Source organism: Dendrobates tinctorius, unplaced genomic scaffold, assembly GCF_039654945.1.
Source record: "Dendrobates tinctorius isolate UK_male_01 unplaced genomic scaffold, ASM3965494v1 ptg000115l, whole genome shotgun sequence".
Lineage (NCBI taxonomy): Eukaryota > Metazoa > Chordata > Amphibia > Anura > Dendrobatidae > Dendrobates > Dendrobates tinctorius.
This window is the reverse complement of record NW_027361783.1, coordinates 7,213,774-7,227,062: the sequence shown is the minus strand read 5'-3', so window position 1 is coordinate 7,227,062 and position 13,289 is coordinate 7,213,774. Positions and strand designations below refer to the sequence as shown.

Sequence of the window (13,289 nt, the reverse complement as noted above, 5' to 3'; positions counted from 1 at the left end):
AACTACTAGAAAACACACAGCGGACACAAAAAATTCTTTCTTTGTACTACTAATGGCAATGAGGTGGCGCATGACATTTATTTATTTCTCAGACTACTAGGAAAAACAGCAAGTTAAAGGACAGTACTCTCATAGGTGGTGAGTGCAGAGCACACACAGCAGCTTACAGAACAGTACTCCCACAGGCGGGGGGGTGCAGAGTACACACAGTGGATTTTAGCACAGTAGTGTCGCGCACGGGTTTGCAGAGTACACACAGCGGTTTAAAGAACAGTAGTTCCACAGATGGGTTGCAGACTTCACACAGTGACTTAGACAATACTCCAAAAGGTGGAGTGTGCAGAATACACACAGCGGATTTTAGCATATTACTCCCACATGCATGGGGTACTAGCACAGATATGGGTTGCAGAGTACACACAGCGTTTTTTGCAGAATGCACAGTCACAATATGTCCTTCACTCCTTCTGCTTCCTAGCCCTGCACTAATGAGAGCATAATGGCAGCGGCACTCTTGATCTGGCCTTTATACAGGCCGGGTCATGTGCTGCCCCAGCCAATCACACCCATGCCAATACTTGTCATGGCTGTGATGGCTGCAGAAGTGTTCACAGTCTAAAAGCATGTTGATTGGTTGTGCTGCAGCCTTTCAAGAAGCTTTATTAGACTGGTGAACCCGAACATGAAACCGAACATACAGTAAAAAGTACGTGTTCAGGGTTCTGTAACGGACACTAGTTGGTCGGTACGGACTCCAAACTTTCATGTATGAGTTCGCTCATCCCTAGTTTTTTTTCTATGCATTAAAGAACAGCAGCAGTATGTGGGATATATATATACCAGGATATGGGATATAGATGAGGATGGGTCCCAGGATATAGGACATATATATATACCAATTATAATGATAAAGCCAAGGAGGGCACCACAAAATACACTGGTGGGATCCTCCTGCAGTCAGCAAAGAAATAGTACTGTGTACATGTAGGAAAGCTACTGACCAAAAAAGCAGGGATCACCAGAAATCATAATAATTTTTATTAAACAACCATAGACAACACACATATAAAAACAATTAAAAGTCATCACACATGACAGATCATACACAAGGCTCCTGATAAAGCCAAACAAGCATCCCCCATGGGGCTGAAAATTAGTGGGCATTAAATACAGTAATCTGAGGAGAGCAATGTGTAATAGAGGTAATCAATAACACTGATTCAAAACAAACATAATTCAGTACATGCCAGTAACAATAACCTGCAAATGAACAATATATCAAAAAAATATGGACTCAAAGCATGTCCAACAATACTGCTGCAGCAATATGAGTAAACATACAAAGATGGGTTAAAATAAAACCAAGATAGAGGAGAACAAGTCATGCCATGTAAAAATAGACACACAAAACTTGCTCTGCAAATAATGCACAGATAGAATAGCCCAAAATATCCTGATAGCCCTCTTACATATGGGGGAGCTTGTGGAGTGCCCTGCCCAATATATATATACCAGGATGGGGCCCAGGATAAAGGACATACAGTATAAACCAGGATAGGGCAGGAAGGGGAACATGCATACCAGCATGGAGAATATATATATATATATATATATATATATATATATATATATATATACCAGGGTGTGTACAAAATTAGGGACATACTGTTTATACCAGGATGGATGGCATATATATTTGTATACCAAGAAGGGGCACATGTATACCAGGATGGAGGACATATATGTATACCAGGATGGGGCCAGGCAGGGGAACATACCTACCAGGATGGAGGATATATATATATATATATATATATATACGTATATATATATCTACTATATTATTGTCTAATTCAGTCTCTGTCTGTAACGGAAATCCCGCATCGCTGATTGGTCGCGGCTGGCTGGGCGCGACCAATCAGCGACAGGCGCAGTCCGGCCAGCAATTGGTGAGGAATTCAAATGATGCACGCCACCGCTACCGTCGGGAGATCTGTGGTGCTAGCCGCTGATCTCCCGATGGTTGCCACGGGTCATCACCTGCAGCACGGAGGTCAGCGACGATGCAGCCGGGAGATAACCGGCGCAGTGCTCAATGTGCGGATGGTACCCACGAAAGATTGCTGATGATGTCGCGCTCTCGCGAGAGTGATGTCATCTCCGGCCCTTCATGCTAAGCATTACTGGGAGCGGAAGATGCAGGGAGCGTGGAGAGGAGATCGGAGGCCATCGGAAGGTGAGTATAACCCCCGCTGGCCATATTCTAGAAAACCCGATGCGTTAGAATCGGGACACCATCTAGTGTGTGTGTGTATATCTATCTATCTATCTATCTATCTCAAGATGTGTCAAGAATTAGGGACATGTATACCAGGTTGTAGGACATATGTGTATACCTGGATGAGGGACATATATATCAGGATGGAGCACATATACCAGGATGGAGGGGCCCAAGTCGAAACATTTCATCGGGACCCATCGAACTCTAGCTACTTTACTGGGCAAGGGGCAGTAGAAGAAGAGGACGGCCAAGAACCCACTGGATTGACACTATCAATAGTGACACGGGAATACGTTGGTGAACTGAGAAAAGTAACGCTGGATAGAACTGCCTAGTGAGAAATGATCACTAGAAGGACCAAGAGTCCTACTCAGCTGGGTGGATAAGAGAGAGGGAGCAGACGGTGAGAAGGCAGAAACAGAGTGATAATGAAGTAAGGCTAGTTTCACACTTGCGTTTTTTTGCGCTGCTTTTTTGCGCAAAAAAAGCATGTGTTTTTTCCCTATACTTTACATGAGTGCGCATACACATGCGTTTGTACGCATTTGTATGCACGTGCGTTTTTTTGTAGTGTGCGCTCGGGCGCACAAAATGCATCCTGTTGCATTTTTTGTGAGTCCAACTTGCCCCAAAAAACGCACACGCACGCAATGTGTTTTTTTTCACCTAAACACCCATTATAGTCTATGGGTGCGCTGATGTGCGCATGGTAATGCGCACGTATGTGCAAAAAACACACCCAAATCCGCAAAAAAAGCACACACGGTTTTTTGTGCGTTTGCACTGCGCACGGTGCGCAGCGCAAAAAAACGCAAGTGTGAAAGTAGCCTAATACAAGTTTAGCAGCAATACCTTGACCTATCACTTATGTAGCTTATGTCTTCATAATACTAGTATAACATTACTATATATCAGTATATTTTTCATGATTTTGCCAGTACAGTAAGGTCTCTTTAAAAACTATGGATGCAAAAATTCAAGCTATTGGAATGATTTTTGATGCGTGTCCGATTATGAAATTTTCCATTATGAATTCACATATTAATCCATTTTCCATGTCTTTTTGTTACTACAACTACCTTCAAAATCATGAGGTTAGGATATAATGATGTAAATAACAAGAAGGATTAAGTGACTTAGAAGTGAATGCTTTTACTTTTATCATACTCGGATTTGCAATTTCATTCCAGAAATTTCCCTTAAGGCATTTCCAATACAGACAGTAAACTGCTGCTCTTTATTCTTATAAAACTCTTCCATTTCAGGTAAAGGGATTTTCCTCCACCTATAAGATATAAGAAAAATAGATCTAAGATATGTAAGAAAAATAAAAAGTGAAATAGATCTTTACATAAACTTAAATTCATAGCAATTGCATCTATATAAAATTATTAGTAAAGAATTGGTGACTTTCATCTAATTATTACACATTCTTTGTTTCCTTCTTTTATCTCATTTTAAGAGTTTATTAATATTGATAATCTTACATTTCAGAACAATTTTCTTTTAACCCATTTAACAATGACCAACTGTGTCATGTATTTAGACAGCTTAAAGAAATAATATTGTGACCCTTTGGCTTTGTAATTTTCTTCTTGTCAGGAAGAAATTAGTCCTGACTGCATTGGAAAATAAACCTATAAATCCAAATTACAAGTGTTAACCTATAAATTACCCTTAAATGCCAGCATTTGACTTGTTGCATGCTGTAACTAAAGTTTCTATGTCTTTGTTTTCTCATTTTCACAAAAAAACTATCGCTTTATTAGAATTTTTGCCTAACCAGCAATTATGTTTATTATTCTATATTATTATATGTTATTATAAAACCCCATAACATATTTCCCATATTAACCCCTATAGCAGCCATTAATATTGTATATTATTGGAAAAACATGTAACGTGTAATTCATTCTTATTTTTTTCATGTCTTCAATGTATCAAATGCATAAAATAAATGATGCTTACTTCTTTTAGTGATGAAAGTAGTTTTATAAAACAAAGGGCATTTTTTATGATCAGTTGTATAGTTACTTGCTTTCCAGGTAAGCAAAAGCATCGCCTTCATTCAAATATATTTGATGTGCTCAAGTGTGATTCTTAAAGACAGGTTTGAATACAATGGCATGTTTTAAATCAGATAGCATGGTATAAAAAATCATGTCAATTTGTGCTGTAAGTCCATATGAGTTTAGATATGAAGTAAACCAGTCATTGTAAGAGAATGTGTCATAAAAAAAATCAATGACTGAAAAAAATGAAAATTATTAATGAGTAAAAAAAAAAAATTACCTTTTTAATGGTATAAAATTTGAAAAATGATATATAAAAAGTTTTTTGATATTTTCAATGAGGATCTCTGGTAGTACTGATTCTGGCTTTCCTGTTAAGCCCAAAATTGAATTGACACCTTAAGTGTGTGCCACATCCATGGACCATAAAGTAATCAGGCCCACCATTAGCATTGAGAAAAAAGTGCTGATATCAGTTCACTAAGTACTGGCTAATGTCTTGATTAGGGTACAGTGCACAGAGGCGCCAGACTAGCTTCTGGGTAATGAATGCAGCAAAAGGAAGAGTAAAATACCCCTTCTTGATCTAAATGTTTGGCCCCGATAAAATAAAAAAAGCCTATACTCACCACCCATGCCGGTGCCATTCCAGTGGTGTCGGCACTCGTGGTCCCATGGCTTTCGTGCGGTTGTTGCGACATGTGAGTACTGCACCCAATCAGTGTTGGTTTCATTGTCCCCACCTTTGATCGAATTGAACATGAAGAGGAAGTCAGAGATCAGGCGCAATTCTGACTTTCTCTTCATGTTCAATTCATATGAAGGTGGGGGACAGAGACGCCAGCACTGATTGGGCGCCAGGCTCATGTGTAATTTAGATCAAGAAGGGACAACCCCTTTAATTAAACAATTCAGCAATCAGTATCACACATGATAGGATTAGACACAAAGCTCAGCAGACAATATCACATACATTAGTTACACAGTTCAACAGTTATTATTGCTTTATAGGATTAGATACATAACATTCAGTATCATACATGATAGGATTAGATACATAGCTCAGCGGACTGTATCGTGTGTGATAGAACTATACACATGGCTCAGCGGACTGTATCACACATGATAGGATTACAAACGTCAGTGTTTCCTGCCAACATCTGAAAATGTTTGAAGATTTTTAAACAGAAGTGCCTTTCTCCTTCATACATTTATGAGGATTACATACATGTCTCTTTGGACTATATCTATATATCTAACATGTTAGGAATAACCCCTTCACCACCTTGTGATTTTATATTTTTGGTTTTTGCTCCCTTTCTTTCCAGAGCCATAACGTTTTTTATTTTTAAGTAAATAGAGCCATATGAGGGCTTGCTTTTTTACGGGATGTGTTGTACTTTTGAATGATACTATTAATTTTACCATATAGTGTAATGGAAAACAAGAAAAAAAATTCCAAATGCTGTGAAATTGAAAAAAAAAAGTGCAATTCCGCAATTGTTTTTGTGGTTTCTTGAGGATTTTCCAATATGATTCTCCAGGTCAGTAGATGTACGCGGATACAAAACATGTATAGGTTTTTTTTTCCCCTAAGGGTTCAGTCACCACAGAGGTACTGCACCTCACCCAGAGGTGTGGTATCTCACGACCATTTAAGATAGGGACACCTGACCACACTTCGCCTCTGCATCCCACACACACTTTGAACAGCAGAAGACCCTCCATGGCCCCTGCTTGGTTCATAAAGAGTGTTGGGAGGTGGGTGGAGCTTAGGAAAAGAGCGGGAGATTTGTAGTCAGTTGGTGAGTTCCCTCAGAGGGAGGGGAAGTGAAAGGACGTGTTTGGAGCAGCTCCTGTCAAGAGGAGCTGCTGGATGGATTGGCTTTGAAGGAAAGAGTGGTTCTACTAGAGGCACGGGTGGAGAGTGCTCCTGATGGGGCTCGTCCCACACTGATAGCCATCAGGTGAGGGAAGAATCCAGGTCGCAGAAGGGTCTCAGCCCCTAGCCTAATGGAGTGTACATCGTGACTTAACTAGCAAGCTGACAGCTGTGGCTACTTTGTGGGCCACAACGAATTACCACAGTTATCTTCGCCAGAAAGGCAGCCACATAGGATCAAAGAGATGCCTGAGGCTGGTTTCACACTAGCGTTTTATCGCGCAGCGCATTGTGCGCTATTGGGCGCACGCGCAATGTTCCCCTATCTCTAACATGGCGTGCGCAGTGTTTAGCAATTGCATGTGCTCATCAGCATTTGTGTGCGCTGTACATTTTCCAGGTGTGCGTCCAGACACGTAATGGCCTTGGCCATGCCTACTGGTCCATGCATCCGTTGTAAGGTGCACCTTTCCACTCACTGACTGTTTTAGTGCATGGACAATGCGGTCTTTCACATGCCGGTGGAGGGCAGGGATGGCTTTTCGAGTGCCGACTGGGTAAGTCATAGCGTGGGACAGCGTAGGCGATGAGGTCGCGGAAAGCTTCGCTTTCAACCAAACGGTAGGGCATCATCTCTAATGAGATTAGTTTGGCAATGTAGGTGTTCAAACACAGTGTACGCGTATGAGAGGATGAGTACTTTCTTGTCCTACTCAGAGTGTCTGGTAGGGTGAGCTAGACTGGAGAGCTGCATATGGGGAAAGTAGCGGTGGACCGGATGGAGTGAGAGGGGGTTGGTGATGGTATTGGTGGTGATGGCCTAGATTCAGTGTTGTGTTGCAAAACCATTGTGATTCCCTGAGTGCTTTGGCCTTGCGATGACACCTCCACATTTAATGCTGGTGGTGTGCTTAATGGTGGCAGTGGTCTTACAGTGGGGGTAGAGATGGAGCGTTGTTGGTTACCTTCAGTCGAAGCAGGTGCACATGTGCTACCTGAGGTTTTGTAGTCTGTCCACGCTTGCAAGTGCATGTTGATTAAATGTCTATGCATGCAACTGGTATTCAAATTTCTGACTTGTTTACCTAAAGGTCCTTCTGCACTTCTTACAGATAACCTTTGCCTCATCAGTAGGATTTTGGACAAAAAAGTGCCACACTGCACTCTTCCTACTATGGTAAACATTTTCTGGCCTTGCATGCTGTGCTAAGTTGACCGTCTGGTCAAGCTGTCCTGCAACTCTTTTAGTTTTTGTTCCATGTTTTAGGACAGCTACGGGCCTGCTAGATAACCGCTCCTGCGATGTCAATGCCTGCTGCGGATCCTTCTCCTTATCTGAACTATTGCCAGCACCACCCTCCTCCCCCAGTGGATGCCAATCCAGGTCCAGAACTGGGTCATCCAACACCTCCTCTTCAAAGTCATCTGCACCTTCCTCTTTACCTTCCTCTGTGTCACCATGTAAGGTGGTATAGTATGCGGGAAGGGGCACCTAGGTTTCCTCAGGGTCAGATTCTGGCTCAATAGACTGCGAGGGCAATGTAGTGCTGTGGGTCAATGTACCAACAGAATCATCTAGCAGTGGCTGTGCATCAGTGCACTCCATGTAAGATTCATCTTGGACTGGGGAATTCAGGATTTGACTGGCTAACCCAGGCATGGTATGTGAAAAGAGCTCCATAGAGTAATCTGAAGTGTGGGCTGCCGCATCCTTAACTTTTGGTGGGGGTGAAGGACACAAGGAAAGGGGTTTTTTATGACCAGAACCCTGCACTGATGACTCCGTGCTTGCAGGTTTCGACCGTTCAGAAGAGGAGGCAATGGAGCTGGTGGCTGTTTCGTCAATGTACGCCAAAACCTGTTCCTGATGCTCCGGCTTTAAAAGCGGTTTTTCTACTCCAAGAAAAGGCAACCTTACAGGCTTTCTTGGGCCAGAGGATGATGCAGGCTCAACACCTCCTGCCTTAGCTGCTATTGTGCTTTTGCCAGAACCAGCCGATGCACCACCACCATCAGTATCAGCTGCACCCCCCTGCCCACGTCCACGGCCTCTTCCACCATACTTCCTCATGTTTGGGAAAATGTACCAAAAATACCAGCAGAGAGATGGTACTGTATGAGGAGCATCCAGCTGTGTAAGGTGTATTAAACAAATTAAATCAACGTATATATTATGTTAGTCACAGATGCTCTCACAGTACGTATTGGACCATAATCCAACAAGCAGCTATATGGAACTGTATCAGAAGTGTACAGCTGTATACGATTTTTGTGCAACTAACAATCTCCGTATATGTATTTACGGAGTGTCACACACACACACGCTAACTAGGTATAAAAGTGACTGTAATGCGAACGGCAGATATACAATACAGTTGGAGAATCGGACAGCTCTATACGATGTGTGTAAGGAAAATTGTCAAGCTCCGTGTATTTGTATACGGACTGACACACGCTGTCTCTGTCTAGTTTTGACCGGAATCAAACAGCAGATATACGAAACTGTTTGAAAAACAAACTCGACTCTTAGGTGTAGGTCTGGAAGAACAGAAAAACTCCTCGGCTTTTTTTTCCCAGAGTCACACACAGGTAGCTTCTATTTGTCTGTGCTAGAAGGCAGTACACGGTAATGTGTGAGGAGCGTACACTGCTGTACGGTGTGTGTATGTAAAATTGTCAAGCTCCGTGTATTTGTATACGGACTGACACACGCTGTCTCTGTCTAGTTTTGACTGTAATCAAACAGCAGATATAGGAAACTGTTTAAAAAACGGACACAACTCTAAGGTGTAGGTCTGGAAAAACGGACAAACTCCTCGGCTTTTTCTACCAGTGTCATACCCAGATAGCTTCTATTTGTCCGTGATACCAGCCGGTACACGGTAGTGTGTGAGGAGCGTACACCGCTAGACGGTGTCTGTATGGAAAATTGTCAAGCTCCGTGTATTTGTATACGGACTGACACACACTGTCTCTGTCTAGTTTTGACTGTAATCAAACAGCAGAGATACGAAACTGTTTGACAAATGGACACAACTCTAAGGTGTAGTTCTGGAAAAACGGACAAACTCATCAGCTTTTTCTTCCAGAGTCACACCCAGATAGCTTATATTTGTCCGTGATACCAGCCGGAATACATGGTATTGTGTGAGGAGCGTACACCGCTAGACGGTGTGTGAAAAAATGAACGCTCAGTAACTCACCAGGGCAAAATAATAAAATTTGGAGTGCTTTGAAAAAAGCAGTTTGAACAGCAGTGTGCACACAGCAATGCAGCTAGCAGGTAGCCTTAAAAGGCAGCCTAATCACCCCCAGCGCTGCTGCACAGGGTGACCACAAAAAATCGATGTCAGAATTTTGTCCGTCTGGACCCCACAAAACGATTCCCCTTTCCAGATATTGAGATAGCCAAAATTTGAGCTCGATCAAACAACGTTAACCCGTGCCGCTCGTCGCTCAAAGTTTGAAAAAATCAAAATTTTTGGCCAAAAAGCTGACATATGGAGCCATAACTCCAGAACGGTAAATAATAAAAACACGCTTAATATCTCAAAAGAAAGCTAATGTTGTTCTTCAAAATTTTTATTTTATACATAATTGTTGTTATTTTAAGTCAAACTGAGTTACAACAGCTTTTAGCCCCAAGAACGTGACCTGGTACCACTAGGAGCAATGGAGCATACTTCGCATATTTTGTTATTAAGTGATTAAATTTTGTTTTTTTTTGGTATATTTTTGAGTTTAAAGTAGAAATATAACAAAAAAAAAGTAATACTGATAAGTCTAATGACATTTTTTATTTTAAAATAAAAAAATGAGGTATATAATACATACAAAACAGACACAGAAAAGATACAGACGTAGTACCTACATGAGTTGATAATTTTACATAGTTATCTAATCTATTCTAGAGCTTTTGTTAAAGTAGTTTTTGAAACGTCAGAATATAATGTTCGGCATTTGCTTACAACTTGCAGGACATATTGCTTTTGTTCTTCATCTTTTGTCAGAAGGTCGTTAAAGTCAGTTATTAATTTAACACCACGCTCAGCCATATCATTAACTACTTTTAATGTTTTGACAATTTTCAATCCTTCTTGGAAGTCATTATTTTGAGGCCAGGTGTTTGGATTTTGTCTTAGGAAATCTGTTTTTATATTAAATCGGTCAAAGAATGTAAATGTTTCTTTGGTAAGTAAATTTACCAATCCTCCATCAACTACCTCTTTTAATTTTTCTTTCCTAACTTTTGGATTTACAACCCTAGCATGCTCTGATGGTTCATCTGTGCTACTGAGCAATTTATTAGCCATTAACAACTTTTCATCGTCTGTAATGGTGGGATCAAAAAACGATAATCCCACCAACTCTGCATTCAAATACCACAAATGGTTCGAAAATTTGGTCAGGGCTATTTCTGCAATGTCGTTGTCACATTCTTTATAGTCTAACAGACTATGCAAAATACCTAAATCTTGCTTTGGCGCAAGATGAGCTTTTGGAGCATTGAACCAAGCTTTACAATAAATTTTAACTAGGAAAACAGAAATGGCACGCACAGAACTTTCTTCTTCTTTAGACATCTTAAATTGACGACGGAAAATGAACATTTTTAAGCAGTAAATAGCCTTTGCCATCCACCTAGCGTGATGAATGACTCCTGGAGTTCTAAAACCCACAACATTGCCGTCTAGTGATCCAACAAATACGAGAACCAACTGCAACAGTTCCTTGTAGTCATCTCTGGGGTGGCTCTCAGTTAATTTGGTCTCGAATTCAGCAGTAACATTTGCAATTACTTCTGGAGTTAGCTGCTTTTGTATTAGATTGTCACTGATACCTGTGTCGTATTTTCCTTTGTCTATCTTGGGCCACGCAGTGAGGAATCTTTTGAAAATGTCTCGATGAGGTCCAGTGGTTGATCCCATTTTTGTGTCGAATACGTCTCTTAACACAATTTCCAAGATATGGTGACGGCAAGCTAGGTGTAGCAATTCTCTTCCTAACATTTGCTCCAATAGGACGCATGCTCCTTTGAGTCTTCCCGTGTTCGATGCTGCAGTGTCGAAGCACATCGCCTTGACGGTGTTGGGAAGACCCCATTCCTGTAGGCATTCATATACGGCTACGGCTTGCTCTTCTCCAGAGCTGCTTGCTGTTACAGGAACTCCCAGCAGCTGTTCCTTTTCGCCATATGAAATAGCAATAGCTATTCGCTCACATTGCTCATGTTTTAAAACACCCGGTAAAAGTTTACCATCCCAATGGACAACCACGGGCTCTTTTTCAGGAATGTTTACTTTATCTAAAAATTTTTTAGTATATTGTTCTCTGAACATTTGCCTTCTAGAATGTAATAAAGTTTTCGAGACTTTGTACTCAAGAGGGTCAAGGTTTAGTGCTTCTAGAGTAGCTAGTAAAATTCTCGTGGCATTTCTGTCGGATACCTTACATCGATCTAACACAATGGATAATTTAATGTTTAAAATCTCTTTAACGCCCCTTGCAAATGAAACTTTCATCCTCTTGCTCTCAGATGGTCCTGGATCTTCTGCAGCTTCTTCAGGGATGTCCATTTCCTCCAAGCTCTCAAGTTCCTGGTAGATGCTGTCCTCTTCAGTATCTTCTTCTTCTTTTCCTTCTTCGAGCTTGTCTTCATCATCCGTCTCTAAGAAGCAACAAAAGAAAGAGAAAAAAAAGACTATAAAAACTTGTCGTTTTAGCAGAATAGTAATAATACATAGGTACTAAATTACCTACTTCTAATTATCAATAGGTATTATTTTAAGAATATAAACTCAATCATAAAGATGCCAAATGATGCTCTCATGTACAATTTTCTTTCAATTATAATGAAACTATTTACTTATTTGTTTATCTACTTTTTAGAATAATAATAATAATAAAATAAACTCACCAATATCAAAAGTTTCTTCTTGGATTTGTCGGTTCATTTTTGCAAGTTCCTTTTGCGCCTTGATTTCTTCAGCTCGAGACAACTTGAGATCCACTCCAGCCATGGAACCTGGGCGGCCCTTCTGCCTCTGTTTCACGAGAAATGCCTTATCTTCTTCCAATTTTATCAGAGCCAAGGCATCTTGTTGAGCAATATCAAAGAGATCATTCAACTTTTCAACAAACTGTTTAAATTTGTTCTTGGCCGTTTCCGATGTTTTCTTCCGGTCTTTTTGAAGACTTCTCCACTCGGCGTGAAGTTTTTCCAGCTTAGTAATTGCATCTTGCTCATGTTTAGTCGGGATTCGAGCTTTCCCCCAAAAGATGAACACTTCTCGTATGGTCAGTTTTGCTGATTCTCTTACAGTTAATTTCACAGTACGTAAATTATAAAATAAAGCACATAAGACTTGACGATTTGAGGGTAGTTTACAACCGGTGATCTGGTGAATGGGATAGCCCACAAGAAATAATTTATCCTTGTTCCGGCTTTGAACACCTGATGTGAATGCCATTTCAGAGTCCAATAGGTAAATAACAGTTAACTAGAAAAACGATACAAAATATATTACAAACTTTAATTTCAATAAAATATTTTCAAATATCTTTTAAAATAATACTATAATATCGCGCATCACCCCTACTCTGGAACTCTCTACCACAACATATCAGACTCTCACCTACCATCGAAACCTTCAAAAAGAGCCTGAAGACCCACCTCTTCCGACAAGCCTATAACCTGCAGTAACCACCGATCGACCAAACCGCTGCACGACCAGCTCTACCCTCGCCTACTGTATTATCACCCACATCTTGTAGATTGTGAGCCCTCGCGGGCAGGGTCCTCGCTCCTCCTGTACCAGTTATGACTTGTATTGTTTAAGATTATTGTACTTTTATTATGTATACCCCTCCTTACATGTAAAGCGCCATGGAATAAATGGCGCTATTACAATAAATAATAATAATAATAATAATAATAGCTATAAAAACAATAACACACACACTTGGAAAATTTAAAAAAAACGTTAAAATATCTTCACTGGATAATTGTTCGATCTAACCAGCTCAAAGGCACTTTAGAAACTAAACTGAATAAATAAAAGGTCGGCTGTACGCTGAAGTAAAATCACCATCCCTAAAATAGAAATTACATGCA

The 13,289-nt window shown here is 40.6% G+C and overlaps 1 protein-coding gene across 1 annotated transcript; it reads right to left on the bottom strand.

Annotated features, from left to right (window-relative positions):
* Window positions 1-1,236: 1,236 nt before the first annotated feature.
* On the bottom strand, window positions 1,237-12,645 carry LOC141101177 (uncharacterized). Its single transcript, XM_073590054.1, has 4 exons — window positions 12,093-12,645; window positions 11,555-11,843; window positions 3,449-3,566; window positions 1,237-1,260 (listed from the first exon to the last, which is right to left on the bottom strand). The coding sequence occupies exons 1-4, from the start codon at window positions 12,643-12,645 to the stop codon at window positions 1,237-1,239; spliced, it is 984 nt and encodes a 327-aa protein (XP_073446155.1).
* Between the last annotated feature and the right edge of the window lie 644 nt (window positions 12,646-13,289).

Bases quoted from the DNA above. Each gene is read 5' to 3' on its own strand.
- LOC141101177 (XM_073590054.1), bottom strand. From the start codon at position 12,645: ATGGCATTCACATCAGGTGTTCAAAGCCGGAACAAGGATAAATTATTT. The intron at 11,844-12,092 runs GTGAGTTTATTT...GTTGCTTCTTAG, and splicing joins AGAAGAAACTTTTGATATTG to AGACGGATGATGAAGACAAG. The intron at 3,567-11,554 runs GTACAAAGTCTC...TATATCTTATAG, and splicing joins CTAAACCTTGACCCTCTTGA to GTGGAGGAAAATCCCTTTAC.